The sequence below is a fragment of the Malaclemys terrapin genome, chromosome 1, assembly GCF_027887155.1.
Source record: "Malaclemys terrapin pileata isolate rMalTer1 chromosome 1, rMalTer1.hap1, whole genome shotgun sequence".
Taxonomy (NCBI): domain Eukaryota; kingdom Metazoa; phylum Chordata; order Testudines; family Emydidae; genus Malaclemys; species Malaclemys terrapin.
Window position 1 is genome coordinate 5,884,604 of NC_071505.1, and position 27,633 is coordinate 5,912,236.

General features: G+C 49.8%; 1 protein-coding gene and 1 long non-coding RNA gene across 2 annotated transcripts; one reads left to right on the forward strand and one right to left on the reverse strand.

Annotated features, from left to right (window-relative positions):
- Positions 1-1,000: 1,000 nt before the first annotated feature.
- On the reverse strand, positions 1,001-6,365 carry LOC128829852 (uncharacterized). The gene is made up of 2 exons (XR_008443494.1): positions 5,492-6,365; positions 1,001-1,371 (listed from the first exon to the last, which is right to left on the reverse strand). It is a non-coding gene; the product is annotated as an uncharacterized LOC128829852 (long non-coding RNA).
- Positions 6,366-7,402: 1,037 nt separating this feature from the next.
- LOC128829847 (carboxypeptidase A1-like) lies at positions 7,403-23,606 on the forward strand. Its single transcript, XM_054015239.1, has 11 exons — positions 7,403-7,513; positions 10,598-10,679; positions 12,309-12,443; positions 13,166-13,264; positions 14,625-14,726; positions 15,462-15,563; positions 17,766-17,876; positions 18,503-18,593; positions 20,279-20,478; positions 21,980-22,064; positions 23,326-23,606. Exons 1-11 carry the CDS (start codon positions 7,449-7,451, stop codon positions 23,511-23,513), a joined length of 1,260 nt encoding a protein of 419 aa, XP_053871214.1. The 5' UTR covers positions 7,403-7,448; the 3' UTR covers positions 23,514-23,606.
- The last annotated feature ends 4,027 nt before the right edge of the window (positions 23,607-27,633 follow it).

The following is a 27,633-nucleotide window of genomic DNA, read 5'->3' on the forward strand; positions in this document are numbered from 1 at the left end:
ACATGCCGCTTCTATGCTGAGCAGCATGCAATTCTAGGGGGGGCCGCCATTTACCCCACCCCTGACCGTGGATTCCAATGAGGGGTCACTCTCAGCCATGCCTGAGGATTTTGTGGATGGGGAAAATGAGGAGGAGGAGGAGGACGAGCTTGCGGAGAGCATACAGCACACCGTTCTCCTCAACAGCCAGGATCTTTTTCTCAGCCTGACTGAAATAGCCTCCCAACCCTCCCAAGGCAGTATCCTGGACCATGAAGCCGTAGAAGGGACCTCTGGTGAGTGTACCTTTGTAGCGGGGTGAAAGCCCGCTTCAGCCCTGAAGGGGTTGGAAAAGCCCTGCAGAGGGCTGGGGCTGTGTAAAGGGGCAAAACCCTGGCTGATTGGGGAAGTGGCTGCAGCTGGGGCCACACCCCAAACTGAGCCATTCAGCCTTATAAGAAGGCCAGGACAGGCAGAGCAGAGGACTCTCTCTCTGACAGGAGAGAGAGACAGGCCTGGCTGCAGGGAGCTCACCGGGGACCTAGAGTGAGGCAGGGCTGGGGAAAGGCCTTGGGGGCTGGGAAGCCCTAGGCCAGCAACTCCCCAGGCTGCAGGGCCTGGTCCTAGGCCCATATAGGTATTGGGGTTGCAGAGGGGCAACCTGAGGGTGGGTGAAGGCAGCCAGTCCAAACCCCTTGTTGCCGGTGATGATTGGCTGATAGACGGCAGTCTGCCCCAGGGTGTGAGGGCTAGATGGTGACTGGCAGTAGGGGTTCCCCTGGGATAGGGGGTTGGGGTTCCCCTGCGTGGGGAGACCTAGAGAGAGAGTGGGATACTGCCGGGGGGCAGCACCCAAGCCAAGGGCACTGGGGTCTGAGAGGGACACGGGGGGCTAACGACAAGCGGGACACCTGGCCTGCAGAGGGCGCTCTGGATGCTGGTGAGCTAATTCCCGAGACAACCAGTAGGAGGCGCCGCAGGGGTGAGTCCATGCCTGATTACAACCTTTGTAAATATAAAATATGATATAAAAGCAAGCGTTTTTTAATGATTAATTTGCCCTGAGGACTTGGGATGCATTCACGGCCAGTACAGCTACTGGAAAAGTCTGTTAACATGTCTGGGGATGGAGCCAAAATCCTCCAGGAACATCTCCATGAAGCTCTCCTGGAGGTACTCCAAAAGCCTTTGCAGAAGGTTTCTGGGCGGTGCAGCCTTATTCTGTCCTCCATGGTAGGACACTTGACCAAGCCATGCTAGTAGCAAGTAATCTGGTACCACTGCATGACAAAGCCTGGCAGCGTATGGTCCCGGTGTTTGCTGGCGTTCAGGCAACAGCCGTTCTTTATTTCGCTGTGTTATCCTCAGGAGAGTGATATCGTTCATGGTAACCTGGTTGAAATAAGGAAATTTAATTAAGGGACATTCTGAGGTGGCCGTTCCTACTGGGCTGTTTGCCTGTGGCTGAAAAGAAATCCTCCCCGCAGTTAGCCAAGTGGTGGGGGGAGGGGCCCATTGGCCAATATTAAGATGCAAAATGTGACCTTGTACCGAACGTGAGGACAGGAGGGACGCTTGAGATGAGAGGTGGCGGCAGGAAGATCAGAGGAGGCAGAATGCAACGCTGGGGCTACTGCGGGATCAAACGGACATGCTCCGGTGTCTGGTGGAGCTTCAGGAACGGCAGCAGGATCACAGAGTGCCACTGCAGCCCCTGTTTAACCACCCTCCCCAAGTTCCATGGCCTCCTCACCCAGACGCCCAAGAACCTGGGTGTGGGGGAGATGCTCCATGCACCCTGCCACTCCACCCCAGTGGACAGCCCAAGCAACAGAAGGCTGTCATTCAACAAGTTTTGAAGTGGCCTTTTCCTTCTCTCCTCCCCTCCTCCCACACCCCACCCAGGCTACCTTGTCAGTTCTCTCCCTATTTTTATGATCAATTAATAAAGAATACATGGTTTTTAAATGATAGTGACTTTATTTCCTTTGCAAGCAAGCTGTGATCGAAGGGGGGAGGGTGGGTGGCTTACAGGGAATAAGTCAATCAAGGGGGCGGGTTTTCATCAAGGAGAAACAAACAGAACTGTCACACCGTAGCCTGGCCAGTCATGAAACTAAGTCTCTGATGCGCAGCGCTTCCTGGTGTGCTCTTCTAATCGCCCTGATGTCTGGCTGTGCGTAATCAGTGGCCAGGTGATTTGCCTCAACCTCCCACTCCGTCATAAAGGTATCCCCCTTACTCTCACAGAGATTGTGGAGCACACAGCAAGCAGCAATAACAATGGGAATATTGGTTTGGCTGAGGTCTGAGCGAGTCAGTAAAGTGCGCCAGCGACCCTTTAAATGTGCAAATGCACATTCTACTACCATTCTGCCCTTGCTCAGCCTGTAGTTGAACAGCTCCTGACTACTGTCCAGGCTGCCTGTGTATGGCTTCATGAGTCATGGCATTAAGGTGTAGGCTGGGTCCCCACGGATAACTATAGGCATATCAACATCCCCAACGGTTATTTTCTGGTCTGGGAAGTAAATCCCTTGCTGCAGCCGTTTAAACAGATTAGTGTTCCTGAAGATGCGAGCATCATGAACCCTTCCCGGCCAGCCCACGTTGATGTTGGTGAAACGTCCCTTGTGATCCACCAGTGCTTGCAGCACCATTGAAAAGTATCCTTGCGGTTTATGTACTGGCTGCCCTGGTGGTCCAGTGCCAAGATAGGGATATGGGTTCCATCTATCGCCCCACCACAGTTAGGGAATCCCATTGCAGCAAAGCCATCCACTATGACCTGCACATTTCCCAGAGTCACAACCTTTCGTAGCAGCAGCTCAGTGATTACTTTGGCTACTTGCATCACAGCAGCCCCCACAGTAGATTTGCCCACTCCAAATTGATTCCCGACTGACTGGTAGATGTCTGGCGTTGCAAGCTTCCACAGGGCTATCACCACTCGCTTCTCAACTGTGAGGGCTGCTCTCATCTTGGTATTCTGGTGCTTCAGGGCAGGGGAAAGCAAGTCACAAAGTTCCATGAAAGTGCTCTTACACATGTGAAAGTTTTGCAGCCACTGGGAATCGTCCCAGACCAGCAACACTATGTGGTCTCACCAGTCTGTGCTTATTTCCTGGGCCCAGAATTGGTGTTCCACGGCATGAACCTGCCCCATTAACACCATGATCTCCAAAGCTCCCGGGCCTGCGCTTTGAGAGAATTCTGTGTCCATGTCCTCATCACCACCTCCTTGCCTAGTTTTGCAGGTTCTGGTTCAGCATAAACTGCACAATAATGCACGAGGTGTTTACAATGTTCATGACTGCTGTGTTTTAATAATATTAATAGCCCCCTGCCTTCACTAGCAGGACCAAGTACTGATTTTTGTCCCAGATCCCTAAGTGTTCCCCTCAAGGATTGAACTCACAACTGTGGGTTTAGCAGGCCAATGCTCAAACCACTGAGCTATCCCTCCCCAACGTTGAGCTGAGCTGAGTTGAGTGGGTTCCATGCTTGCCATGGTACGGCGTCTGCACAGGTAACCCAGGAAAAAAGGCGCAAAACGGTTGTCTGATGTTGCTTTCACGGAGGGAGAGAGGGAGGGAGAGGAGGACCTGACGACATGTACCCACAACCACCTGCGACAATATTTTTTGCCCCATCAGGCATTGGGATCTCAACCCAAAATTCCAATGGGCGGGGGAGACCGCGGGAACTATGGAATAGCTATGGGATAGCTACCCACAGTGCAACACTCCGGAAGTCGACGCTAGCCTCGGAACTATGGACGCACACCGCCGAATTAACGTGCTTAGTGTGGCCGCATGCACTCGACTTTATACAATCTGTTGCCAAAAATCGAATTCTGTTAAATCGGAGTAATCCCGTAGTGTAGACATACCCTTAGTGTCACTGTAAGTGTCTATCTACACTGGAGCATTAAGCTAGTGCAAGAGAGTCTGAGAGTGAAACATATCCATCGGTTTTTGAGTGAAATATAACAACTAAACAAAGAGCAGAAATGATAAAAAGTAAGTTAGCTTTTAAAAATTTGTTCCGTTTTATTGTTCTCCAGTGTTGTTAGTAGTGCAGGGAAGGAAATGTGTTTATTATATGACAGTGTCCCTTCAACCCGAATGGGAAAACTAAAAATATAGGGACAAATCTTGGCTCATGCAACCACATTGACTTCAGTGGAGTTGCAACCCCTTTTCACCAGAGCTGAATTTGTCCTGACCACCAGTAATATAACTAAGCCATATGACTGGCACACTGCATGCTCTGCTCCCACCTCAGACTCATTTGGAGCAGCTGCTTGGTGGTGGCCCTGTTTATTTCAAGCTCGTTTCTCCTGGCTTGAGAACAATATGAGGGCAGCTCATGGTCATGGATCCAAGCCACATTAAGGACCAGAGATTAGTGTTTTCTTCCTCTGGTGTAACAATTTGTCAATCAACATTTAACAGGCTTATCTGTGTGTCCTCCAGCGTTCCCAGCAGCTGGTGGGTTACTCACTCCCTTCCCATGTTGGACTGGAAGACAAATTCATGTTTTGTGGAAGAATGTAATATTTATTCAGACTTAAGGGACATAAGACCAGTACCTGGAAATTAATCAGGTGGCACATTAGATAGACAGATAAAGGGATTCACTACTGGATTGGTAAAGGATTTTTTTGCCCATCAAGCTGTGGCTACATTAGGCTCATCTCTTTGCTTGGCTAGTACTGCAATCTCCAAGTTGCAGTGGGGGAGGTCCAGGTTGGATATCAGGAAAAACTATTTCACTAGGAGTGTGGTGAAACACTGGAATGCGTTACCTAGGGAGGTGGTGGAGTCTCCTTCCTTGGAGGTTTTTAAGGTCAGGCTTGACAAAGCCCTGGCTGGGATGATTTAGCTGGGAATTGGTCCTGCTTTGAGCAGGGGATTGGACTAGATGACCTCTTGAGGTCCCTTCCAACCCTGATATTCTATGATTCTATGGTTGTGTTCTTAAGGTATTGTGACCCTTGGGACTGCCACCTGATGTTCTGAGACTACCTCTGAGCCTGTTTTCTCTGCCAGTTTGGGCCTCCAGAACCCTGACTGCTTGAGCCAGACATGCCAGTCTGCTCCAACACAGACTCAGGGTCTGAACCACGCGCCCCAAAGCTGCAGACTGAATTGAAAACAGCTTAAGAAGTGTTCCTGTCTCCAGCACCCAGATACCCAGTTCCCAATGGGATCCAACCCCTGAATAAATCCATTTTACTCTGTATAAAGCTTATACAGGATAAACTTATAAATTGTCCGCCCTCTATAACACTGATAGAGAGATATGCACAGCTGTTTGCTCCCCCAGGTATTAATTACTTACTTTGGGTTAATTAATAAGCAACATTGATTTTATTAAATATAAAAAGTAGGATTTAAGTGGTTCCAAGTAATAACAGACAGAACAAATAAGTTACTAAGCAAAATAAAACAAAAACATGCAAGGCTAAGGCTACTACGGTAGGAAACTAAATGCAGGTAAATCTCACCCTCAGAGATGTTCCAGGAAGCTTCTTTCACAGAGTAGACTCCTTCCTAGTCTGGGTCCAGCAATCACTCACACCCCCGTAGTTACTGTCCTTTGTTCCAGTTTCTTTCAGGCATCTCTTTGGGGTAGAGAGGCCATCTCTTGAGCCAACTGAAGACAAAATGGAGAGGCTTCCAGGGCCTCTTATATTCTCTTTCTTGTGGGCAGAAACCCCTTTGTTCTCCTGTCCAAAGTCACAACAACAAGATGGGGTTTGTAGGCACCTGGGCAAGTCACATGTCTATGAATGATTCAGCTTTTTGCAGGCCGATGCCATTGTTTACATGTTAGTTTGAATGTTCCCAGGAAAGCTCAGATGTGGATTGGCATCTCCCAAAGTCCATTGTCAATTAAGTGTTTCTTGATTGGGCACTTACTGAGAATAGTCCTTTCTCAAGAAGCTGACCAAATGCTTCAGTGAGGCTACTTAGAATCAAACACATCGAGATACCAGTACCTAGCCAATAGTCATAACTTCAAATACAAAAATGATACACACATACAGACAGCATAATCATAACCAGTAAACTACAACCTTTCCATAGACACCCCACTTGACCTCCTCTGTACAAGACCTGGTGCAACTACAGGACCCTGATTGTAACAATGATCTATACGGTCACAATTCATGTCAATAACGTCACAAGTGTATCTGTCCCTCTCCCACTTGTGTGTTCTGTGCTTGTACAGCACCTAGAACAGTGAGGTCCTTGTCCATGTTTAGGCTCCTAGGTGATACAAGTGATAAGAAGGTGCCATTTTTACACTGTCACTCTTCACAACCAAACTTCACTTTTAAACCTTCAAAGTAACTCTTGTAAACAAGTATTGTAAAGGACTGGTGTGTGTGTGTGTGTGTGTGTGTGTGTGTGTGTGTGTGTGTGTGTGTGCCACCACCCTCTTGTGAAGTGTTTCTCAGCCTTTTTGATACCAGGGACAGTGTTTAATTTGTGCCAGGGCTTGCCAGTGTTGAGCGCTGGCACCTCTAGGCTTGGCAGTTCATCGCCCCGGCACCTCTGGGCCAGCTGCATCAGTTCTGAATGTAAAAAAATGGCTTGAGCCCCAGCACCTCTTTCATTACAAATTAAACACTGACCAGGGTCCGGCTTGCTGCCTTCCTAAACTGTGTCAGGGAGATCTCAGGGACCGATGCCGGTCCACAGACCGGTCATTGAGAAACACGGCTCTGGGAATGTAATCTGAACTGTTCAGCTGTGTGTCACAAACCTTCTACTATCAACAGAGATCCTTGAGTAGCAGCACCATGAGCCTTTGTTTGGAGCAGGATAGTCTTGACGTGAGTTCTATCCCTGCCCTGGCCGTGAAGGTCCAAGTGGCCACAGTGACGATGATGAACTTCTAGGTGGGTGTGATGTTGTTACACTGTGTGCACAGCACAATGACACCCGTGAAGTCTTAGGTGGCGAGGGATTTGTTATCACATCAATTTCAAGTCACCAGACTTCTGTTCTTGAGCATGAAGAACTGTGTCTGTGGCACTCAGCCTGCAGTCCTGCCCCTACTGATGGGAGTTAGGGGAAATAGCACCTCAGAGAATGGGCTGACCTTGCACTATCTCAAAAATAACATTGCAAATACCCACGGTGATGACTGGTGAGAAAACATGCGACAGTTACATCATGCAAAGCTTGTTTTAGGAGAGCTTGTCACAAAGTCTGAGGAAGGTGTTTGTTGGCTCAGGTGTGCAAGTCACATGCTTTAGTTTCCTCTCCAAACAAACAAACACATCCGTCCCTGGGAAATGGTTTTGATTAATTTGTTTGCCGCATTATCGCTGCCTCTGTGCTCAGAATGGACCCGAATAACAGCCCCTGAAAGGAAGGGTCCTTGAGAAAGTATAGTTGGAAAACCACAATATATAGGAAGTGGGGCTGAGCGACAATCTCTCATTGCTGACCATGAGGGGGCTTCTGGTTTTTGGTGTTCTTTTCGCTGCGGCCTTCAGCCAAAAGCTCTTTGTGGGGTGAGTACAGAGCCACTCAGGGGACTGGATGGTTCAGAGGATTGGTTATGAGCTTGGAAGCATTTACCCATATGTCCAAACCAGCCTGTGCAGGAAGTGTTTATTTCCTGATGACTACTTGGTGGTCTTTGTGGTCTCACCCCATTTGCTAGTGGGCAGGTGCCCACACTGCCCTGTCGGTCTCATCAGAAAAGCCAAGAATTGAAGGCACCATGGAGAACCCACTATCCTTTCCCCGTAGAAGTGGAACCTCCAGGTCCTGTCTGAAGCACACTAGCAGAATGATATAGGGATGTCTGCACTCCCCTGGCCTGTGCTGTATTTTTCCTGGAGGTAAAGAGACAATTGAAATCTCCAGGGATATATATTGGTCAGCTTTCCCCAGCACTAAAAAAGGACAATGACACGAGCTTCCCCCACACCTCCCTCTGATAGTTATGAGCTGGAAAAAGGCTTTGGGTGGAGGATTATCAAACAATGTTTCTGACTCTGAATGTAGGGAACAATTTCGTACTTGCTAAGGAATAGGCAATAGATTAGATGACCCATTAGGTCTTTTCCACCTCTAATTTTCCTTGGCCAAATATGGCAGACCTACCTCAGGACTTCAGTGGGAGCCTTGTCTGAGTAAGGACTGAATAGAGACTTCTGGGAAACTGAAGAAGCGAAGATCTGTCCACATGGCCTCTGAAGCCTGAAGGACCCTTCTAATGGTTCTTCTGATGGCAATACCTAGGTTTGCTTTTTCAGGTAAAGAAAAGTTTATATACTCAAAGGCTCTTCTTATGTGTTTTGCACACGCAATGCTGGAGTGGGCAAGGTGTTTTCTAAAATACCTTTCTCCTGGCCATGTCATTCAGATTTAATTTGGAACTGAGATCCTCTAAGAACAATTTGGAACTAATACCTTCTTTTAGGATAATAGAAATTAGAAATGAAAATGACCTATGGAAAACAACCTTAGATAATCTAGTCCATCTCCTTGTGGAGGCATAATTATTCCCTTCAGTGTAATCTCCGGTGTTTCACAAAGTCCAGTTTTAAATATCTGGAACAATGAGGTTTCCACCACTTTCCCATGGGAGATTATTAGGAAGATGTGGTTTAATTTATCATGACATCTATGCGCCATGAGATCTCATTGGCTGTTTTGAATCAGCCTGTTTTTTTACTACGTGCCCTTTAAAGATAATCTGAAATAACTCCCAAAATATTCTAGGCAAGCAAAGTTACGATGGCTGATTTGTGATTAATCCTGTTGTCCCTGAGTCCTAGTAGATGTCAGCCACCTGATAGATACTTTCTAGCTTTCTGGGAAGGTCTCATGACAAAAGCAAAGATTTCAATGCCCATTTGAACTGTATCAGTCCTGGGCCATGAGGGTATGTTGTGATCACTTTTGTGATCAAAATTGTGAGTTCGACTAAAAACCGAATGTAAGTTCATAAGATGTCACAATAACTGGTAACAAAGAAAGTTGATGGGAAAAGGTATGGAAGGGAGACAGACTGAATTAGTCCAAACAAACAGGACTCCTGATATAACTCAAGGACTGTGTGAAAATCTTGCTTGGTAAACAAGAAAAGTGTAGAACCAGATACCAGCGAACCAAAATTGTTGTGTTGGAAACTAGGCCTAATTGGTGGACAAAATGAGGGGGATGGGCTATTCTGCCCACCATGCCCTTTGTGGGGCCTTAAAGAAAGACTTAGAGAGAAAAATTGGCTATTGGAGCATCATATTCACCATCATGGCAGCCACCTCTGGAACCCTGGGCCTTCATCATCCTAATCCTGAGGGATGTCCTGACCAGCTGGGGCCAGAGAGACGACCCAGATGACATCACCACCTCTACTGGTTGAATCCCAAACACCACCTGAGATGAAACGGGACTGGACTTTAACAAGAGCAACAATATCTCAACCGCAGCCCATCTCAACTATCTTCTCCTTTCCCCCAAAGGACAGTTATCACCATCTTTGATACCATCTAAGACAGTGGTCTCCAAACTTTTTTGATCGCGCACCCCTATCAGTTAAAATTTTTTGAGCACACACCCCCTGCCACGCCGAAGCAAAAAAAAAAAAGCCGCTCGGACTCCCGCCCGAACTGCCGAAGCAAAAAAAAAAAAAAAAAAAAGCGCTCCTCCTGCCGCACCCCCCAAAGATCCTCTTGCATACCCCCTGGGGGGCGTACACCCCACTTTGGAGACCACTGATCTAAGAGACTGTCAAACAAGGGGGATTTTCTTTCTAAAAACTCTCTCCAGCTAAATGGGAAGAGAACAAGGGATGTTGTTAAAATGAAAGCCTTACTTAATACTTTACGTTTCCAAGTTTTCCCTTCTTTTCTGTATCTTTATTATAAGGTGAAAAGGATTTTTAATTATGTGTTTGCCCACCCAGTAACAGGCCCACTGATGGGGGGAGGGGAGAAAGGGGGCAATTGCCCATGGGCCCAGGCAATTTAGAAGGGCCCGGGCGGGCCGCAGGGCTCCTAGGCGCATGCGACCGCTCTCGGCCCTGCGCTTTGGGGTGTCCCACGGGCCAGTGCGATTGGACAGCACAGTCGCTCCTGAAAGTGATGGATTTGTCATTTCCACCCCGGCCCCCCCCCCCCACACACACACACCCAAGGACGGCCCTGGCCCTGGCCCTGGGGCCCGGAATTGCTGTGGGCGGGCCTGCCCGGTAATAACCAGACTGAAGTCTCTGTATACCAAACTCCAAACTTTGTTTAACACTGTTAACATTGGACAATGACGAGGTTATCTTAACACCTTTGGCCCATTTATTCCATCTAAATTAATACAACCGGTATCCCCAGCAACTGTTCTCTCTCCCATCACAGCCCTCTTGGTCCTCATGCCAGACCTCTAATCTGCTTGTAACATTTTAAAACTTCTGTACGTGCCTTAACTCCTCATCATCTGACTAAGCCTCCAGACCTCCTCACATCAAATCCCACTGTAAACTTCAGCACGCCACTCCGATACCTTTGCTGTTAGCCCATCTGATCTGTTGCTGGCTCTTCGTCATCATTCTTGTCATCTTCTGTCTGTTCTTGTTGCTTTGTCTTCACCAGAGATCAGGTTCTCCGCATCAGGGCCAGCAGCGAAGAGCAGATTGCATTACTCAGGGAACTGGGGGAGCTGGAAGACCTTCAGGTAAGAAATGAGGGAGACACTCTCTGTAATTGTGGGCTACAGCCATACCACCTTGGGCTGTGATCTCCTCTACTGTCAGGTGGTAGGAGGGTCAGAACTTGCTCAGACTTGAGTAAGAGCATCGCTAGAAAAGCCAGAGCATTGCTGGAAGTTAGTGATTCTGTAGACAGCAGCCTTGCCCCCTCTATCAATGCCCCTTTCCAAGGCTGAAAGAATTGGGTTTGTTTAGTTTGGAAAAGAGAAGACTGAGAGGGGACATGATAGCAGTTTTCAGGTATCTAAAAGGGTGTCATAAGGAGGAAGGAGAAAACTTGTTCACCTTAGCCTCTAAGGATAGAACAAGAAGCAATGGGTTTAAACTGCAGCAAGGGAGGTCTAGGTTGGACGTTAGGAAAAAGTTCCTAACTGTCAGGGTGGTTAAACACTGGAATAAATTGCCTAGGGAGGTTGTGGAATCTCCATCTCTGGAGATATTTAAGAGTAGGTTAGATAAATGTCTATCAGGGATGATCTAGACAGTATTTGGTCCTGCCGTGTGGGCAGGGGACTGGACTCGATGACCTCTCGAGGTCCCTTCCAGTCCTAGAATCTATGAATCTATGAATCAATGCCTGAGCATGCAATTAAGGGCAACATGATGTAGCAAGTGCCATCTTACAGATTTAAAATGCAGATCCTGGCCACTTGTGGTTGCTAAAGACCTGTTGTCACTTTTCTCAAGAGCTGGGGAACTAATACCAGTGGTTTACCAGGTAATTCAATTCTGCAATCTCGAATTCCCCCTCTTCACTGAGATATTATTTATTCTTCTGCACTTTAAAACCTCAATGTTGTGCAGTGTTTAGAGCTGGACTAATGCTGCCCAAATTATTTTGAATTTTAGAATCTATTTGCTTCTTCTGTGTTGACCCTTTTTCATGTTGGCTTCCTGAGACTATTCTAGCAGACAAGTTTACTGGCTGGAGCAGCATTCTGTGAGCAAATATTGCAGAATATTTGTACAAAGCAGATTTTAAATTTGGAACTATGAGCATTTGCACTGGAAACCTGATCTGAAGAGTTAAATAAATCCAATCAGGGAACAGAAACAACACCCAGTGGCCTGTATGTCCATTCAAAACAACTCAAGTCACAAACAGTGACTATTCAAAGCAACCTTCACAGCAAATGATTCAGAAGTGACTCATAGGCCAAGATATGTTTATATAAAACATCCATCGAATAATAGTGAATGAGGAACAAATTTGTAAAAATCTTGATCTGTTCATGAGCAATTCGCAATTAGAAAAAAGGGCTAAAGTAAATGAATACATTATTTGCAATGAATAATTCACCTAGCCCTAGTAGTGTTGCTATGTTCTGTTAAACAGCTGCCATGTTCCACCTTAGAGGTGGCTGCATTTCAGTGGCAGCTGAAGTCATTCGTGTGTGTGTGTGTGTGCGCGCGTGCGCACCACTTTGGGATCCTTAAGGATAAAAGGCACTATATAAATACAAGATATCATTAACTAACATGACTGGCTGTGTTAACTAAATTCACTTGTATCGTTCTGCAGTGTCTGGAGAGCTCTAGGTAGAGCAATACAGAGCCTTGGATGGAGTTAACCTTGCTTTTCTTTTCTAAATCAGATTGACTATTGGCTTAGCCCTGCCCAGCCTGGTCTCCCAGTGGATGCGAGAGTCCCCTTCCATAGCCTCCAAGCAGTCAAAGTCTTCCTGGAGTCTAACACCATTCTGTATACAATCACGGTAGACGACGTGCAGGTAGGGACTCCTGCAGCATATATGGCCATGTGCAAGAAAGTAACCTCACCACCCTGGGTGTGGTCTGAACTGGGTGTGAGTTAGCTGAGGAAAGACAGACAGAATAAGAAAAATGCTGAGCTGGAAAAACAGAATCTTGTCACTAGACAGGTGTCTGCATCACAAAAAAATGTCGCTGCTCCTGGAATGAAGTGTCCCCTTTGGGGGCGGAGGGTGTTCAGCAAAGAGGACAAGAAGTGAATGAGATGGAACTACCATCTCATCCCTGAAACTAGCCCCTCCGGTTGCAGGGTCTAGAGTTCACCCCCAGGATATTGGGCGGGAAGCTGCTGCCCTTGCTGTTCTTGCTCTGTTGATATGTGGGGGCCTTCATTCTCCAGCACTTATCATCAGCATTAAATTCGTCAACACTTTTTTGTAGGGCGGAGATTTGATCTGAAGGGCAATTGAACACTGAGTTTTAAACTGAATGTTTAAAGCTGTTCTTTGTATATACGTGTACTAGTTTAGTACATGTGATAGCGCCCACTAGTGGTTGACCTCACTGACTATAACAGCTTACTAGACAGACTTCAAGGAGGTAATCCGTGAGCTTAACTGCTAGGGGCCTGTGCCTCTAATACTGAAGGGCTCAGGTTCAGTTGGCCATAATACATTCCATGTGGGAAAACATACAAATGCTCCCCTCTTCGCTGTACATGGTTGTGTTTTTTTTTAAAAAGGAATTACTGGATGAGGAAAAAGAGGCCATGATGGTGTCCAGGCAGTTCGAGAGAAGCAGCAACAGCTTCAGCTTCTCCTCCTACCACACCATTGAAGAGGTACTTTCCTTTGCAGCATGTTCTCTTCATTTCCTTCAGGGAATGCAGACAGAAGGTCAGGCCATATTGTGGCCAATTCTGTGGCTATAAATACGGCCTCCTGCTGTAGGCGTTTAGTGGAGAATTTTGTTGGGAGATCCTCTCAGGGGGGGTTACCCTGAAGATATTCTTTTCTTCTAGGTCCCTTCTGCCCAGACTGGAAGCAAAACTTCCAGCCAGGAGACCCAACCATCATTCCTTTCTGCCTTTGTAGCTAGCTACTTATTCTCCCAGCAGTTACCTTCTCTGCTGGGAGACCCATTTTGCCTCATCTGTGGATCCAAAGTTCAGGTGTAATCAGAGCACCGGCTTCATGGTGGAGGATGGAACCTTGTGTGACATCAGTGTTCTCACCAATTGTCATACAGTGGTCCTCAGAGGCCTCCTGGAATCCTTCAAACTGGCTCCCATGTTGCTGTGTGGGAGGACCCAGGGGAATTAATACAATGGTGTAGGGGGGCTTCTGGCATCCAGGTATAACAGGCAAAGCAAATCTAATCTAGTGGAAGACCCTTGATGTGTAAAAGATCAGGGTCTCAATGGCTGTAGGCACCTGCTGCTCACCACACGAAGGCTGGGAACCCCTGTGTTACCTGAGAACAAAGAATGAAAACTGTGACCTACCGGGGTACAGTTCAACCCAGTGGGTGGCTGTGTCACCCCTCCCCTGCAGCCTTGCGTGCCTTACAAGGCCTTGCTGAAATAGCTCGCACCTGGGCTGCTCACAAACAGCCTTCCAACATGCAAGTCACACCCTGTGTGTCTATGTGTAACTGCAGCCTGCCAGCCACACTTTGGCCCTCACCAGCCTGGGTTATACTGCAGGATGACCCCAACACACCCCCAGACCCAGATTTTTGCCCATAAATGTATGTCCTTATTGCCCAGCCCTCTCCTGGACAGCTAGGAACTAGGAGACAATGAGTCTGTGTGGAAGGATGTTCCCTGCTGTTTTTTCCCACTTGTTTGAGATTCCTTTGTTTTTCCTTCCTGCTTGATGATTCTGTTTACTGTTTAAATGCAAATTAAGGCAAACATACACTCCTTTGGTCAAGACAGGCCTGTTTGACCAGTTTGATGCTCCGTGAGTTTTGAACATTGTACAGGGAAATCTTATAACTTCATATACAATGTTGCCACGTATATTTTATCAGGACCATACTGGCCAGCAAATTATGAGTTTTCCAATTATACCTTACAAGGCATACCTTATACAAAGATAAATACAATGGTGTGTAAGGTGTGACTGCAGGGGTGTATTCTGTCACAGAAACCCACAAGGCCAGTTTAATGTGCATGCGCTGACTACTCTTCCTTTTAGATCTACAGCTGGATGGACAATCTTGTGACTGAAAATCCAGACCTGGTTAGCAAAATTCAGATTGGGCAGAGCTATGAAAAGCGACCTCTTTATGTGCTAAAGGTAGGTAGTGCACGTAACGTTAATCATTCAATATGACAACAAAGCCCCTCAGAACGAGTAGTCCCATGGGAGTCAACAGAGCCTACACACATGCTTAAAGTTAAGCATGTACTTTAGTGCTTTGCTGAATTGGAACCAATAGCTCCAGGAAAACGTAGTCATACCACACAGTGGATGGTACATCCATCCTTCCCCTTACTCAAATATCTCACTAGCACAGTTTAAGAATTTCCAGCAAAGGCAGAGAGTTAACTTTATGTAGATTCTGGAGCAGTCTGTCCACAGGATAAATCTTTAATAGGGCAAGGGGGAGCAGCAATGGATGGTATATAACGAGGAGCAACGGAGAGACATAACGGGCGGCTGAAGCACTTTTTCTTAAAACCAAAGTGATCAATGTCAGATATGATTTAAAACCCTGAATCAATGAAAGAATCTCTGGGTTTAATAATCATCAGGAGACTAGGGAAAAGTTACTAAAATTACAGCTGACTTTGACTGAGAGATTAATCCAGGCGAGCTCAGAAGAAACTGCACCAGCAATCCAGAGAGGGAGGGATTCTCTGATACCTGGTTCCATAAAATCTCGCCAGCCAGATATCAAATGATAGGCATTTACACTATCAGAGCAAACGCCTGACTCCGTATGTTACATATATGCATGAGTATACATACTAGCCGATGCCTAGACTGCAGTTAATATAGGCATGTTCTGTTTGCTGACTTCTCCTGCAGTTCAGCACAGGAGGCGTTAACCGTCCTGCAATCTGGATTGATACTGGCATTCACTCTCGAGAGTGGATCACCCAGGCGACCGGAGTGTGGACTGCCAACAAGGTAATCATAGAACCATAGACATGTAGAGCTGGAAGGGACCTCAAGAGGTCATCTAGAACAGCCCTCTGGCACTGCGGCAGGATTATTTATACCCGGTGGGATTATGGATACTAGTAATACTAAATATATCTAATGCCCAACGAGTTGAGAGATGGCAGAGTTAGACTGAGGGTCAGTGAGAACAGAGCAGATTCATAAACTCTTCATAATGACAGAGCTATGTGGGACCAATCTCTAGGGGTGAGAGGACATAACTGAACTGCCATCTCGTTCACTCTCCATATCCCACTTGATCTCTTTGCTGAGATGGCAGACAAATGGGTCAATTAGCACCTGCTGGTGATTTGGCAATGTGGACCTTTGTTCACTAGAAAGTGGACTGAGACCCACCAGCTAATTCATAGATTAATAGAGAAAAATGCCAGAAGAGACCATTAGATCATCTCATCTGGTCTCCTGTATATCACAGGCTGTTAAATTGCACCAAGTTGCCCCTGTATTGAGTCCAAAAGCTTGTGCTGCACTAAAGCATAACTTGTGTTTAGATAAATCATCTCTTCCACAAAGGCAACCAGTACTGACCTGAAGATATCAAGAGATGGAGAATCCACCACTTCCCTTGGTAGCTTGTCCCAGTGGTCCCCATCACTGTTAAAAATGTGTGACTAATTTCTGATGTGAATTTGTCTGAAGCTGGGAATTGGCAACAGGGGATGGATCACTTGATGATTACCTGTTCTGTTCATTCCCTTTGGGGCGCCTAGCACTGGCCACTGTTGGAAGACAGGATGGTGGGCTAGATGGACCCTTGGTCTGATCCAGTAGGGCCAATCTTATGTTCTTATGTCTGGCTTCAGCTTCCAGACAATGGTTCCAGACAATGGTTCTGCCATTTGTGACGGGTTGGATCACAGAACCCCCCTTGGGAATGGCCAACTGATGTGCCAAGACTACCTCAGCCCCTGCTTTCCTGCTCTGCCAGCTTGGGACATCAGTGCCCTGCCTGGTTTGAGCCAGACTCGCTAACCTGCTGCAAACCCAGACCCAGGTCTGAACCACGTCCCCTAACAGCTGTAGGCTTAACCTGGAAGCAGCTAACAGAAGTGATCTTGTCTTTAACACTCAGATGTCCAACTCCCAATGGGATCCAAACCCCAAATAAATCCATTTTACTCTGTATAAAGCTTATACAGGGTAAACTCATAAATTGTTTGCCCTCTATAACACTGATAGAGAGATATGCACAGCTGTCCCCCCTCCCCATGTATTAATACAGATTCTGGTTAATTAATAAGTAAAAAGTGATTTTATTAAATACAGAAAGTAGGATTTAAGTGGTTCCAAGTAGTAACAGACAGAACAAAGTAAATTACCAAGTAAAATAAAACAAAACACGCAAATCTAAGTCTAATTCAGTAATACAACTGAATACAGATAAGATCTCACCCTCAGAGATGTTTCAATACGTTTCTTTCTCAGACCGGACGCCTTCCTAGTCTGGGCCCAATCCTTTCCCCTGGTACAGCCCTAGTTCCAGCTCAGGTGATAGCTCGGGGATTTCTCATGATGGCTGCCCCCTTTTCTCTGTTCCACTCACTTATATATCTTCTGCATAAGGCGAGAATCCTTTGTCCCTCTGGGTTCCCACCCCACCCCCTTCTCAATGGAAAAGCACCAGGTTAAAGATGGATTCCAGTTCAGGTGATGTGATCTCATGTCACTGTAAGACTTCATTGCCCACTTGCCAGCACACATGTATACAGGAAGACTTACAGGTAAAACAGAGCCATCTGCAGTCAATTGTCCTGGTTAATGGGAGTCATCAAGATTCCAAACCACCGTTAATGGCCCACACTTTACATAATTACAATAGGCCCTCAGAGTGATATTTCATAGTTCTAGTTTCAGATACAAGAGTGGTACATTTATACAAATAGGATGACAACACTCAGTAGATTATAAGCTTTGTAACAACACCTTACAAGAGACCTTTAGCATGAAGCATATCCCAGTTACGTTAGCATATTTTCATAAAATCATATAGAGTGCAACGTCACACCATTCTCCTAATGTTATGCCTACTCTCATATAATCACTCTGTTTTGTACTGTTACCCTTAATAGATCAACTCTGGTTAGTTGTTAGGACCTCACTCTGTGAGAAATGGGAATTCAGGGTAACTCAGACCTTCTCTCCATGCAGATAGTCACTGAATATGGCAAGGATGCCTCGCTGGCTGCCATCCTGGACACCGTAGACATCTTCTTCGAGATAGTCACCAATCCCGACGGGTTTGCTTATACACACAGCACAGTAAGTGCCTCTGGGGGAAGGAGGAAGGAGTGGAGGGAAGAGGAGTTCTCACTCCTTGTCTGCATGATTAGTACATGCAGGGCTGCTTTCAGGCACCAGCCATCTCAGGCCCTTCTTGGGGCATCGTGGTTTTTTTGGGCAGGGTGGGCATCTCTGTGGTACTGCGCAGAGTCAACGACCCTTCTGCAGGTCCTGTGTATCTCCTTCCCACCCCATCAAGCCCTCTCTGTGGTTTCTGCATGTTGAGATGAAGGCTGAGCATGGGCTGTGCAGAAGAGCAACTGAGCCAAATTAGGCCTCTCTGAGGCCTACCGGCTCGTGCCCCCAAGTGAGGCAACTGCTTCACAGTCCAAACCGCATCCCATTGATTTAACTGGCAAACTCTGCCCCCTTCTGCCTCTGTTGTGTAATAACGGAGCAAAGATGAAAATGACTTGAGACTCGAGTGACCAGATGTCCCGATTTTATAGGGACCGTCCCGATTTTGGGATCTTTTTCTTATATAGGTTCCTATTACCCCCCACCCCCATCCCGATTTTTCACACTTGCTGTCTGGTCACCCTACTTGAGACCCACCTGTTAGCATCTTTCCATTAATCAAACCACACGGTCCCCCTTGCTTTTAGAACCGCATGTGGCGGAAGACCAGGTCCATCAATGCTGGATCTTCCTGCCGTGGCGTGGACCCCAACAGGAACTGGGATGCAGGCTTCGGAGGTACAGAACGGCCGTGGGCATGTCAGATAGTTATTAATCCCTAATGTCTGTCTTTTTACTGGGAGCACATGGAGTCATAGAATCATAGGACTGGAAGGGACCTCCAGAGGTCCCGTAGTCCAGTCCCCTGCACTCAATGCAGGACATGCGTTGGGATTATCGTTAGAGCTCACAAGACTTGTTATATTAAAGACATGAAATATGTATTTATTATTCTCTGTTTCAGTGGAGTGGTAAGTTCTGCTCTGTTCAGGAAATGGAATCATCTGCTCAGGTTTCTGTCGGACAGGAAGTCATTATTAGCATAGGCGCCGACTCTGTGGGTGCTGCGGGGCTGGAGCACCAATGGAAAAAAAATAGTGGGTGCTCAGCTCCCACCGGCAGCTTCCCCGATCAGCTCCTCCCCCTCCCTCCCAGCGCCTCCCACCCGCCAGCGGGCCCCGCCGATCAGCTCCTTCCCCTCCCTCCCAGCGCCTCCCACCTGCCACGGATCAGCTGTTCAGCAGCGTGCAGGAGGCGCTGGAGGGGAGGGGAGGAGTGAGGGTGGGGCTTACTCGGGGGAGGAATGGGGTGGGAAGAGGCGGGGCGGGGGTTGGGGAAAGGGAGGGAGTGGGGGTGGGGCCTGTGGCGGAGCAGGGGTCGAGCAGCCCCCAGCAACTCAGAAAGATGGCGCCGCTGACAACTTTCCAATTTTTCAAAACTAGACACTGCAGGTCTCACTGGTCACTCCTTGCCTCCCTCGCCCGTTGCTCCCTTGCTTCCCACTTCCCCAGGGACTCACCTGCCACCTGCAGACCTGGCTGGGAGGAGCTGACAAGGAGCCTGCCTGCCCAATTGGGGTACAAAGGAGTGTGTGTGGGGGGGTCAATCCCCAGAGCGAGGGGCCGGAAAGAGCTGTGGCCCTGGGAGGCTGAGAAGCCGCGCTGGGCCATCACGGGCAGCGAGCCCGGCTGCCAGCCCTGCTCCCCGAACACTGTCAGGATCCCTCCCGCTGGCAGCACCACTACCTATCTCTCCGCTCGAGCCGGGAGCCAGTCCCTCAGATTAAGCTTCTCTCCATCAGCTGAGCTCCTCCAGAAGCAGGTATTCTTCCTGCCCTCCCAGCGGCAGAGGCAGGTTACTGCGGTAACCGGATTTTTGGTGTCCAGTCAGCAGTACTGACCGGACACTGCACAGGTCCCCTTTCGACCGAACTTTCTGATAGAAAACCAGACATCTGGCAACCCTAGAATATGGATTCTCTAATCAATTTGTTCTTAAAGCCACGTACTAGTATATGCTACATATGAGTTACCTAGATCACTACCTTAGTACCACAATAACACACAATTCTACCACCGCTGGTGACTAATGCAATATTGCATTATTTTGCAGGACTCACATAATCTTATTAATTCCTGTTTTCTGAAGGGAGTTTAGTGGCGTTACATTAGAGGTGATTCATCACTGCGCCGTCTCTTTAAAACGCTGGCACATTGTCTAATGAAGTGAAACAGATTCCGGATTGTTTGCAAATATCAATTAGAAACCTGGGACTTGTCCCGTTTATTACTGAGGAAATAATCTTCAATTCTGTTGGGTTTTTTTCCCCCCTAGAAAAACAAATGTTTTACTCACCCATGCAAATGCCCATTTTTCACAAATCTGCTGTCTTTTCATTTGCCACCCCATGTGTTTCATCACAGGCCCTGGTTCCAGTAGCAATCCCTGTGCAGAAACGTACCACGGACCCTCCCCTCACTCTGAGAGCGAAGTGAAATCCATTGTAGACTTCGTCCTGAGCCATGGCAACGTGAAAGCCTTGCTCTCCATCCACAGCTATTCCCAGATGCTGTTGTTCCCCTATGGCTACAAGGCAGAGCCTGCTCCTGACCACCAGGAACTGGTGAGAACAAGCTCTCATGAGGGCTAAAACAGCTGAGTGCGAGGGCCTGGTGGCTCCGCGGCTTGGATGGATACAAGGTACAGCTACACTGCAGTTGGGAGGTGTAATTCCCAGCTCGGGGCGATAGGTACGTGCAAACTTTGATTGAGCGAGCATGTTAAAATAGCAGTGTGACCATGGTGGCCCTGTCTGAGATCCTAGGTATCCACTCAGGGGGTGGCCTATGCTGCCACGGTCACACTGCGATTTTTAGAGTGCTAGGCCCCAGCAGAGCTAGCACTCCTACGTCTACCCAAGCTGGGAATTGCACCTCCAGGCTGTAGTGCAGACGTACCCATCGAGCCGAGCTTCAAAGCTGGACCCTGGGGGTGAGTGAAACTCACGGCCATCTGGAAGCTGATTTTGAAACGGGTTGGCGCTCTCAGCCTCTTCCTAATGGACAGGAATCCCTGTCATCAAAAGCACCAGCCTGGTTGCCCTCTCATCAGCCTGGCAACAGAACAAACGGGTCTGGAGGCTGTGCTTACCTCGCTGCCAGAGGGGTGGCCCACCCCACACCCCCTCCAGCTCTGCACTCCGGCCCAGATCCACAAAGGCTTTTAGGGTCCTAATTTAATGGAAATTAGGTGCCTAAATACCTTTGTGGCGCTGGGTCTGAGCCCCTTGGACAGGGCAGGGTGGGAGAAGCTGTCCATGATGCACCTCTTCTAAGGACAGATATTGGACTTTGGTCTTCAGGGCTAGATTTCCTCTGGGTGGCATCCACAGACTCCTTGGATTCCTTCTGGGAGCAGTGGGCTGGCTCCAGGCACCAGCCTACCAAGCACGTGCTTGGGGCGGCACCTGGAGAGGGGCGGCGCTCCGGCTGGCCGGGGAGAGTGGGGCCGCGGCCAGGCTCTCCGCCCTCCTCTTGGTGCTCTGGCCGGTCGGGGAGAGCGGGGCCGTGGCCGGGCTTGCTGCCCTCCCCCCCGGCTCCGGCCGCCAGGGAGAGCGGAGCTGCGGTGGGCTCGCCACCCTCCCCCGGCGCTCTGGCCGGCTGGGGAAAGCGGGGCCGCAGCCAGGCTTGCCACCCTCTCCATGGCACTCCGGCCGGCCGGGGAGAGCAGGGCCACAGCTGAGCTCGCCGTCCTCCCTTGCCGCGCTTCCCGCCGGGGGTCCGGGGGCGGCAGGAGGCTTTTTTGCCTAGGGCGGCAAAAAAGCCAGAGCCGGCCCTGTGTCCAGGGTTCTGTGCTCGGTGTCCCTCATTTTGACTCTAGGGCCTGCACCCCCATCTCTGTATGTTCATTTTTTGTCCCCATATTCAGTTCAATTCTGGGTTCTGTGGCCCCTCCCTCATCTGGGGGGTGGGGCCTTTCATTGCTTTGATGAGCTCCGCCCCCCATCCCAGGATTTAAATAGACTAATCCCATTCACTAAATGTGTGTGGATGCTGCTGTTCCATGAAGGGAGGGAAGTATTCAAGAACCTCCCAGCCTTTCACCTCTTACTCTCTTGTTTGCAGAATGATCTAGCCAGAGAGGCAGTGGCTGCCTTAGCTGAACTACATGGGACTAAATACACCTATGGGAGCACGATCGACACCATCTGTAAGTGGTTTGTCAGTCAGGCAGGGCTGGGCAGAAGAAGACTCATGTTCTTCTTCACTTTCCGTCACCAAATAACTAATGATGCATGGTTCCCAGCAATATTATCTCGGACGGAACTATTGTGAACTGTCTGCCCACAGCACATGCCTTAACTGTAGTTGTACCTGTGAATTCTGGGACTACTGAAGCACCAGGGCTGAGAATTTGTGCTGGGACCATGTGCACCTGCGTGACTTTCAATTGCAAAACACTGCATTGGGGAGCGGGGAGGGGGGAGGTGAACCAGAGCAGTTCCAAGGCATGTGGCTTTCTGTTCACACTGGGACTGAATGTTTGTAGATTGCATATATTCAGGGGGACCTGAGACCAAGACCAAGACTTGCAGCCCGCAAGTACCATGGATACTTGTGCCCAGGGCCGGTGCAAGGAAGTTTTGCGCCCTAGGTGAAACTTCCACATTGCGCCCCACCCCCAGCCTTGCGGCAGCTCCCCACCCCCCCCCCCACCCTGAGGCACACCCCCCACCCCGCAGCAGCTCCCCCCCCCTCCGGGAGCCGTGCAACAGCTCCCCAGCTCACCTCTGCTCCGCCTCCTCCCCGAGCACACCGCCCCCGCTCCAATTCTCCTCCCCTCCCAGACTTGTGGTGCCAAACAGCTGATTGGCGCCGCAAGCCGGGAGAAGTGGAGCGGCTACTGCGCGCTCGGGGAGGGGGAGTAGCAGAGATGAGCTGGGGTGGGGAGCTGCCGCACGGCTCCCCGGGCTGGGAGGTGGGGAGCTGCCGCAGAGGGGGTGCCTCAGGCTGGGGGGGGTGGGAGCTGCTGCAGGGCTCCCCCCCCAAGCTCACCTCTGCTACACCCCCTCCCCGAGCACGCTGCCCCTGCCGGCAATGACAATAATTGCATGGAGCGGCCACTGCGCTGGGAGAGGGAGTCTGAGCCGCACGTGTCAGCGCGCCGCCGGCAGCCCAGCCCAGAAACGCTGTAAAAAAAAATATTGGGGGCACCGCTTTTTGGCACCCCCAAATCTTGGCGCCCTAGGCAACCGCCTAGTTTGCCTTAATGGTAGCACCGGCCCTGCTTGTGCCAGGCCAGGTCTGTTGTGAGCAGATGAAGGCAAAGCATGGCACACACCACCGCAGGCTCAGAGCAATCATTTCTTGCAATCCCTTTACACCTTGTATAAGCAGAGCCTGAATTTTCCCGCTTTGTTCACATGTCAGTCTTGGTTCCAACGCTATGCCCTGGGTTCTGTTTCTTCCAGACCAAGCTGATGGCACCACTATCGACTGGAGCTACGACAACGGGATCAAGTACTCCTACACCTTCGAGCTGCGAGACACTGGCCGCTACGGCTTCCTCCTGCCAGCCAGCCAGATCATCCCAACAGCTGAAGAAACGTGGCTGGCTCTAATGAAGATCATGGAGCACGTCCGGGACAATCCCTATTAATCTAACACATCATGAACAACAGCGGCAGAGGGCAGGTGGTTAAGCCAATGCATGGGGGTTAGTGTCACATTAAATAAAGGATTCAGCCTTGCACTAGATAGTTACACACTTTGTTTTTTTCTATTAGGAACCTCTTATTACCAATGAAGAATATCCCTTGCCCAGGTCTCTTTGTGAGTCACCATCCCAGAGTGTGTTATAGGCTTGCGAACCATCCCGGTTTCACCGGGAGACTCCCGGAATCAGGCTCTATCTCCCGGAGGCTATTGAAGCCAAACTGGGAGATTTTAGGTGCTAAAACTCCGGCAGCACAGCGGGGCTAAGGCAGGCTCCCTGCCTGCCCTGGCCCTGCGCCGCTCTCGGAAGCAGCTGGCATGTCCCTGTGGCCCCTGGGGGGGGTAGGGGGTCTCTGCGTGCTGCCCGCGCCCCAAGCACCGACTCCGCAGCTCCCATTGGCTGGGAACTGCAGCCAAAGGGAGCTGTAGGCATGGCGCTTGTGGGCGTGGCCAGCATGCAGAGCCCCCGCCCCTCCCCAAGGAGTTGGACATGTCAGCCACTTCCGGGAGCTGTGCGGGGCCAGGGCAGGCAGGGAGCCTGCCTCAGCCCCACTGCACCACCAACCGGGAGCCGCCCGAGGTAAGCACCTCCTGGCTGGAGCCTGCACCCCACACTCTCTCCTACACCCCAACCCCAGCCCAGAGCCACCTCCTGCATCCAAACTCCTTCCCAGAGCTTGCAACCCACGCCCTCTCCTGCACTCCAATCCCCTGGACCAGCCCAGAGCCCCCTCCTGCACCCAAACTCCCTCCCAGAGCCTGCACCCCAACCCCCCGCGCCAGCCCACAGCCACCTCCTGCACCCAAACTCCCTCCAAAAGCTTGCACCCCTCACCCCAACCCCCAGCTCTGAGCCCCCTCCTGCACCCCAACCCCAGCCCAGAGCCACCTCCTGCACCCAAACACCCTCCCAGAGCCCACACCCCAACCCTCTGCCCCAGCCCTGAGCCCCCTCCAGCACCCAAACTCCCTCCCAGAGCTTGCAACCCGCACCCTTTTCTACACCCCAACCCCTTGCCCCAGGCTCAGCCTGGAGCTCCATGCCACACTCCGAACCCCTCGGCACCAGCCCAGAGCCCACACCCCAACCCCCTGCCCCAGCCTGGTGAAAGTGAGCGAGGGTTAGGGGAGAGCAAGTGATGGAGGGAGGGGGAATGGATTGGGCGGGGCCTTGGAGAAGGAGCGGGGCCTCAGGAAAGGGGCAAGGCAGGGGGTGGGGCAAGGGTGTTGGGTTTGTGTGATTAGACAGTTGGCAACCCTACTTCCATAATGGCTGAGTCGAGGCCAGGACTTAGGGTGACAGGAGGAAGCACAGGCTGTTATTAAATCTGGGAGCTAGCAAGCCAGAGGGAACCCTAGGGTCTGTCTGTGTCCACCTGCCTCGATAAAAAATCCTTTATATATAACTCAGTCCTGGCTCGTTTTTTTCACAAGAGCTCTACAAACGTGGGGGGAAATTACCCCCGCTGGAGCAATCGCCTAGCTAAATTACTCAGACTATAATTAATATAATAATCTCAAATGACAATAATAGGAATTGGCCAAGTTCTAATTTGATTTACGCTGGTGTAAATCTGGAATAATGCCATGGTAGCAACCCTGGTTGAACGCTGATAATTACACGGGAGGTAGGTGCCGTGTGCTAGAGATCAGGTGTTCCCCAAATGTGGGCCTCTCACAGGGGAGGAGAAGAACCACTCCAAAACACATCTGATACCGGCCATTCACCTTCCCTTTGGGCTCTGCCACAGGATATGTCTGGACACAAAAGTTTCTGTTGTGTTCCCCTGATCGCAGGGTGATCACTGAATAAGCACCAGGAAGTCTTTGGCCTTGGCTACACTTGCAGATGTACAGCCGCTGTGAGTTAAACCTGACTTCGTGCAGCTGAGTAGGGAAAGCGCTGCAGTCTGTCCACACTGACAGCTGCCCAGCGCACTGTCATGGCCACATTTGCGGCAATTGCAGCGCTATTGGGAGCGGTGCATTATGGGCAGCTATCCCACAGAGTACCTCTTCCCATTCTGGCGCCATGGGTTGTGGGAAGGGGGCGTGGGTGTGGGGCATTCTGGGTCCTGTCCCAATGCCCCGTGATGCATCGCTTCACATCCCAGAAATCCCTTGGTTTCCGTCCACCTTTGGCGCCATCTTTCAACGGTTTCTGTGCAGCGCGATCTGTCTGCGGGAAATGGAGTCCGAACTGCTGAGGCGTATGCTGACCAGTCTCGCCAGCACGTCACGTTTGGCTGTCGAACTATTCCTTAAGCTCCAAAGTGACAGTGAGAGTGAGGGTGAGGAGTCCGACGATGCTATCGAGCCGCGTAACGCGTACGACACGAAATTGCTTGTGGCATTCATGGACATGCTCAGCACCGTGGAACGCCGCTTTTGGGCTCGGGAAACAAGCACCGAGTGGTGGGATCACATCGTCATGGAAGTCTGGGATGATGAGCAGTGGCTGCAGAACTTTCGGATGAGAAAAGCCACTTTCATGGGACTGTATGTGGAGCTCGCCCCCACCCTGCAGCGCAAGGACATGAGATTGAGAGCTGCCTTGCCAGTGGAGAAGCGGGTGGCTATTGCAATCTGGAAGCTGGCAACTCCAGACAGCTACCCGTCAGTCGCAAAACAGTTTGGAGTGGGAAAGTCGACTGTTGGAATCGTGTTGATGCAAGTTTGCAAGGCCATTAATCGCATCCTACTCAGAAGAACCGTGACTCTGGGTAACATGCAGGAAATAGTGGATGGCTTTGCACAAATGGGGTTCCCTAACTGTGGAGAGGCGATAGATGGGACGCACATTCCTATTCTGGCACCACCCCACCTAGGATCCGAGTATGTTAATCGGAAGGGGTATTTCTCTATGGTTCTCCAGGCGCTTGTGGATCACCGTGGGCGTTTCATTGACATTAACACAGGCTGGCCCGGAAAGGTGCATGACGCACGCATCTTTCGGAACACTTGGCTGTTCAGGAAGATGCAGGCTGGGACTTTTTTCCCAGAGCGGAAGATCACGGTAGGGAAAGTTGAAATGCCCATTGTGATCCTTGGAGATCCCGCTTACCCGTTAATGCCGTGGCTCATGAAACCCTACACAGGGAGCCTTGACAGCAGCAAGGAATGGTTCAACTACAGGCTGAGCCGGTGCCGAATGACTGTGGAGTGTGCCTTTGGCCATTTAAAGGGCCGCTGGCGATCTCTGTATGGGAAGCTGGACTTGGCCGAAAACAGCTTCCCCACGGTTATATCCGCGTGCTGTGCCCGCCATAATATTTGTGAAGGGAAGGGTGAAAGCTTCACTCAGGCATGGACCTCCGAGGTTCAACACCTGGAGGCTGAATTTGCACAGCCAGAGAGCAGGGCTATTACAGGGGCCCAGCACGGGGCTGCAAGGATTAGGGATGCCTTGAGGGAGCAATTTGAGGCTGAAAACCAGCAGTGATATCTGGTGCCCTGCACGGGAGTGAAGTGCAGTAGTTCCAATCTTTAGGAATCAGTGTTTGCTAAGCAGACAAGCAGACTTGCAGTGCCTGTTTATTTCCTGGGCTAAGGAGTCTTTTACTTTATGCAATAATAAAGAATGTTTTCTAAGCCAAAGAATCCATTTATTGAAAAGAAAAAAAATTATTTATTGAAAAGAAACAAGGGGGTGGAGTGGGGAACAGTCAATCACAGATTCGCGTATGTCCTGTCTGGTATGCTGTGCAGTGAGTGCTGCACTTCAGGATAGCTATACTGCATGGTGATGGGGGTTGAGTGCAGAGGGTAAGGGTCGTGGTTTTCAGGGCTGGGTGGTGAAGATACTGGTGTTGGAGGCAGCGGGTGGCGTGAAGAACACGGAAGTTGGGGAAAGTGGGTTGGAGGTGACAGTGGGGCACAACGGAAAGAGTTTTGGGACAAGGGCTTTCGGGGGGGGTGGCGTTTGCATTTGCGGTACTGCTCCTCTTTCTGCATGGCTACCAGCTCCTGGACAGCATCTGCTTGGCGCTCCAGGATGCTTATGAGCCTATCAGTGCTTTGCTGCCGGTGCGCTGTGTTTTCCTGGCGGATCCTGCTTTCTCTCT

Coding starts and splice junctions, on each gene's coding strand:
- LOC128829847 (XM_054015239.1), top strand. CDS start 7,449: ATGAGGGGGCTTCTGGTTTTTGGTGTTCTTTTCGCTGCGGCCTTCAGC. Junction 14,727..15,461: donor GACCTCTTTATGTGCTAAAG/GTAGGTAGTGCA, acceptor CTTCTCCTGCAG/TTCAGCACAGGAGGCGTTAA. Junction 22,065..23,325: donor GAGCACGATCGACACCATCT/GTAAGTGGTTTG, acceptor TGTTTCTTCCAG/ACCAAGCTGATGGCACCACT.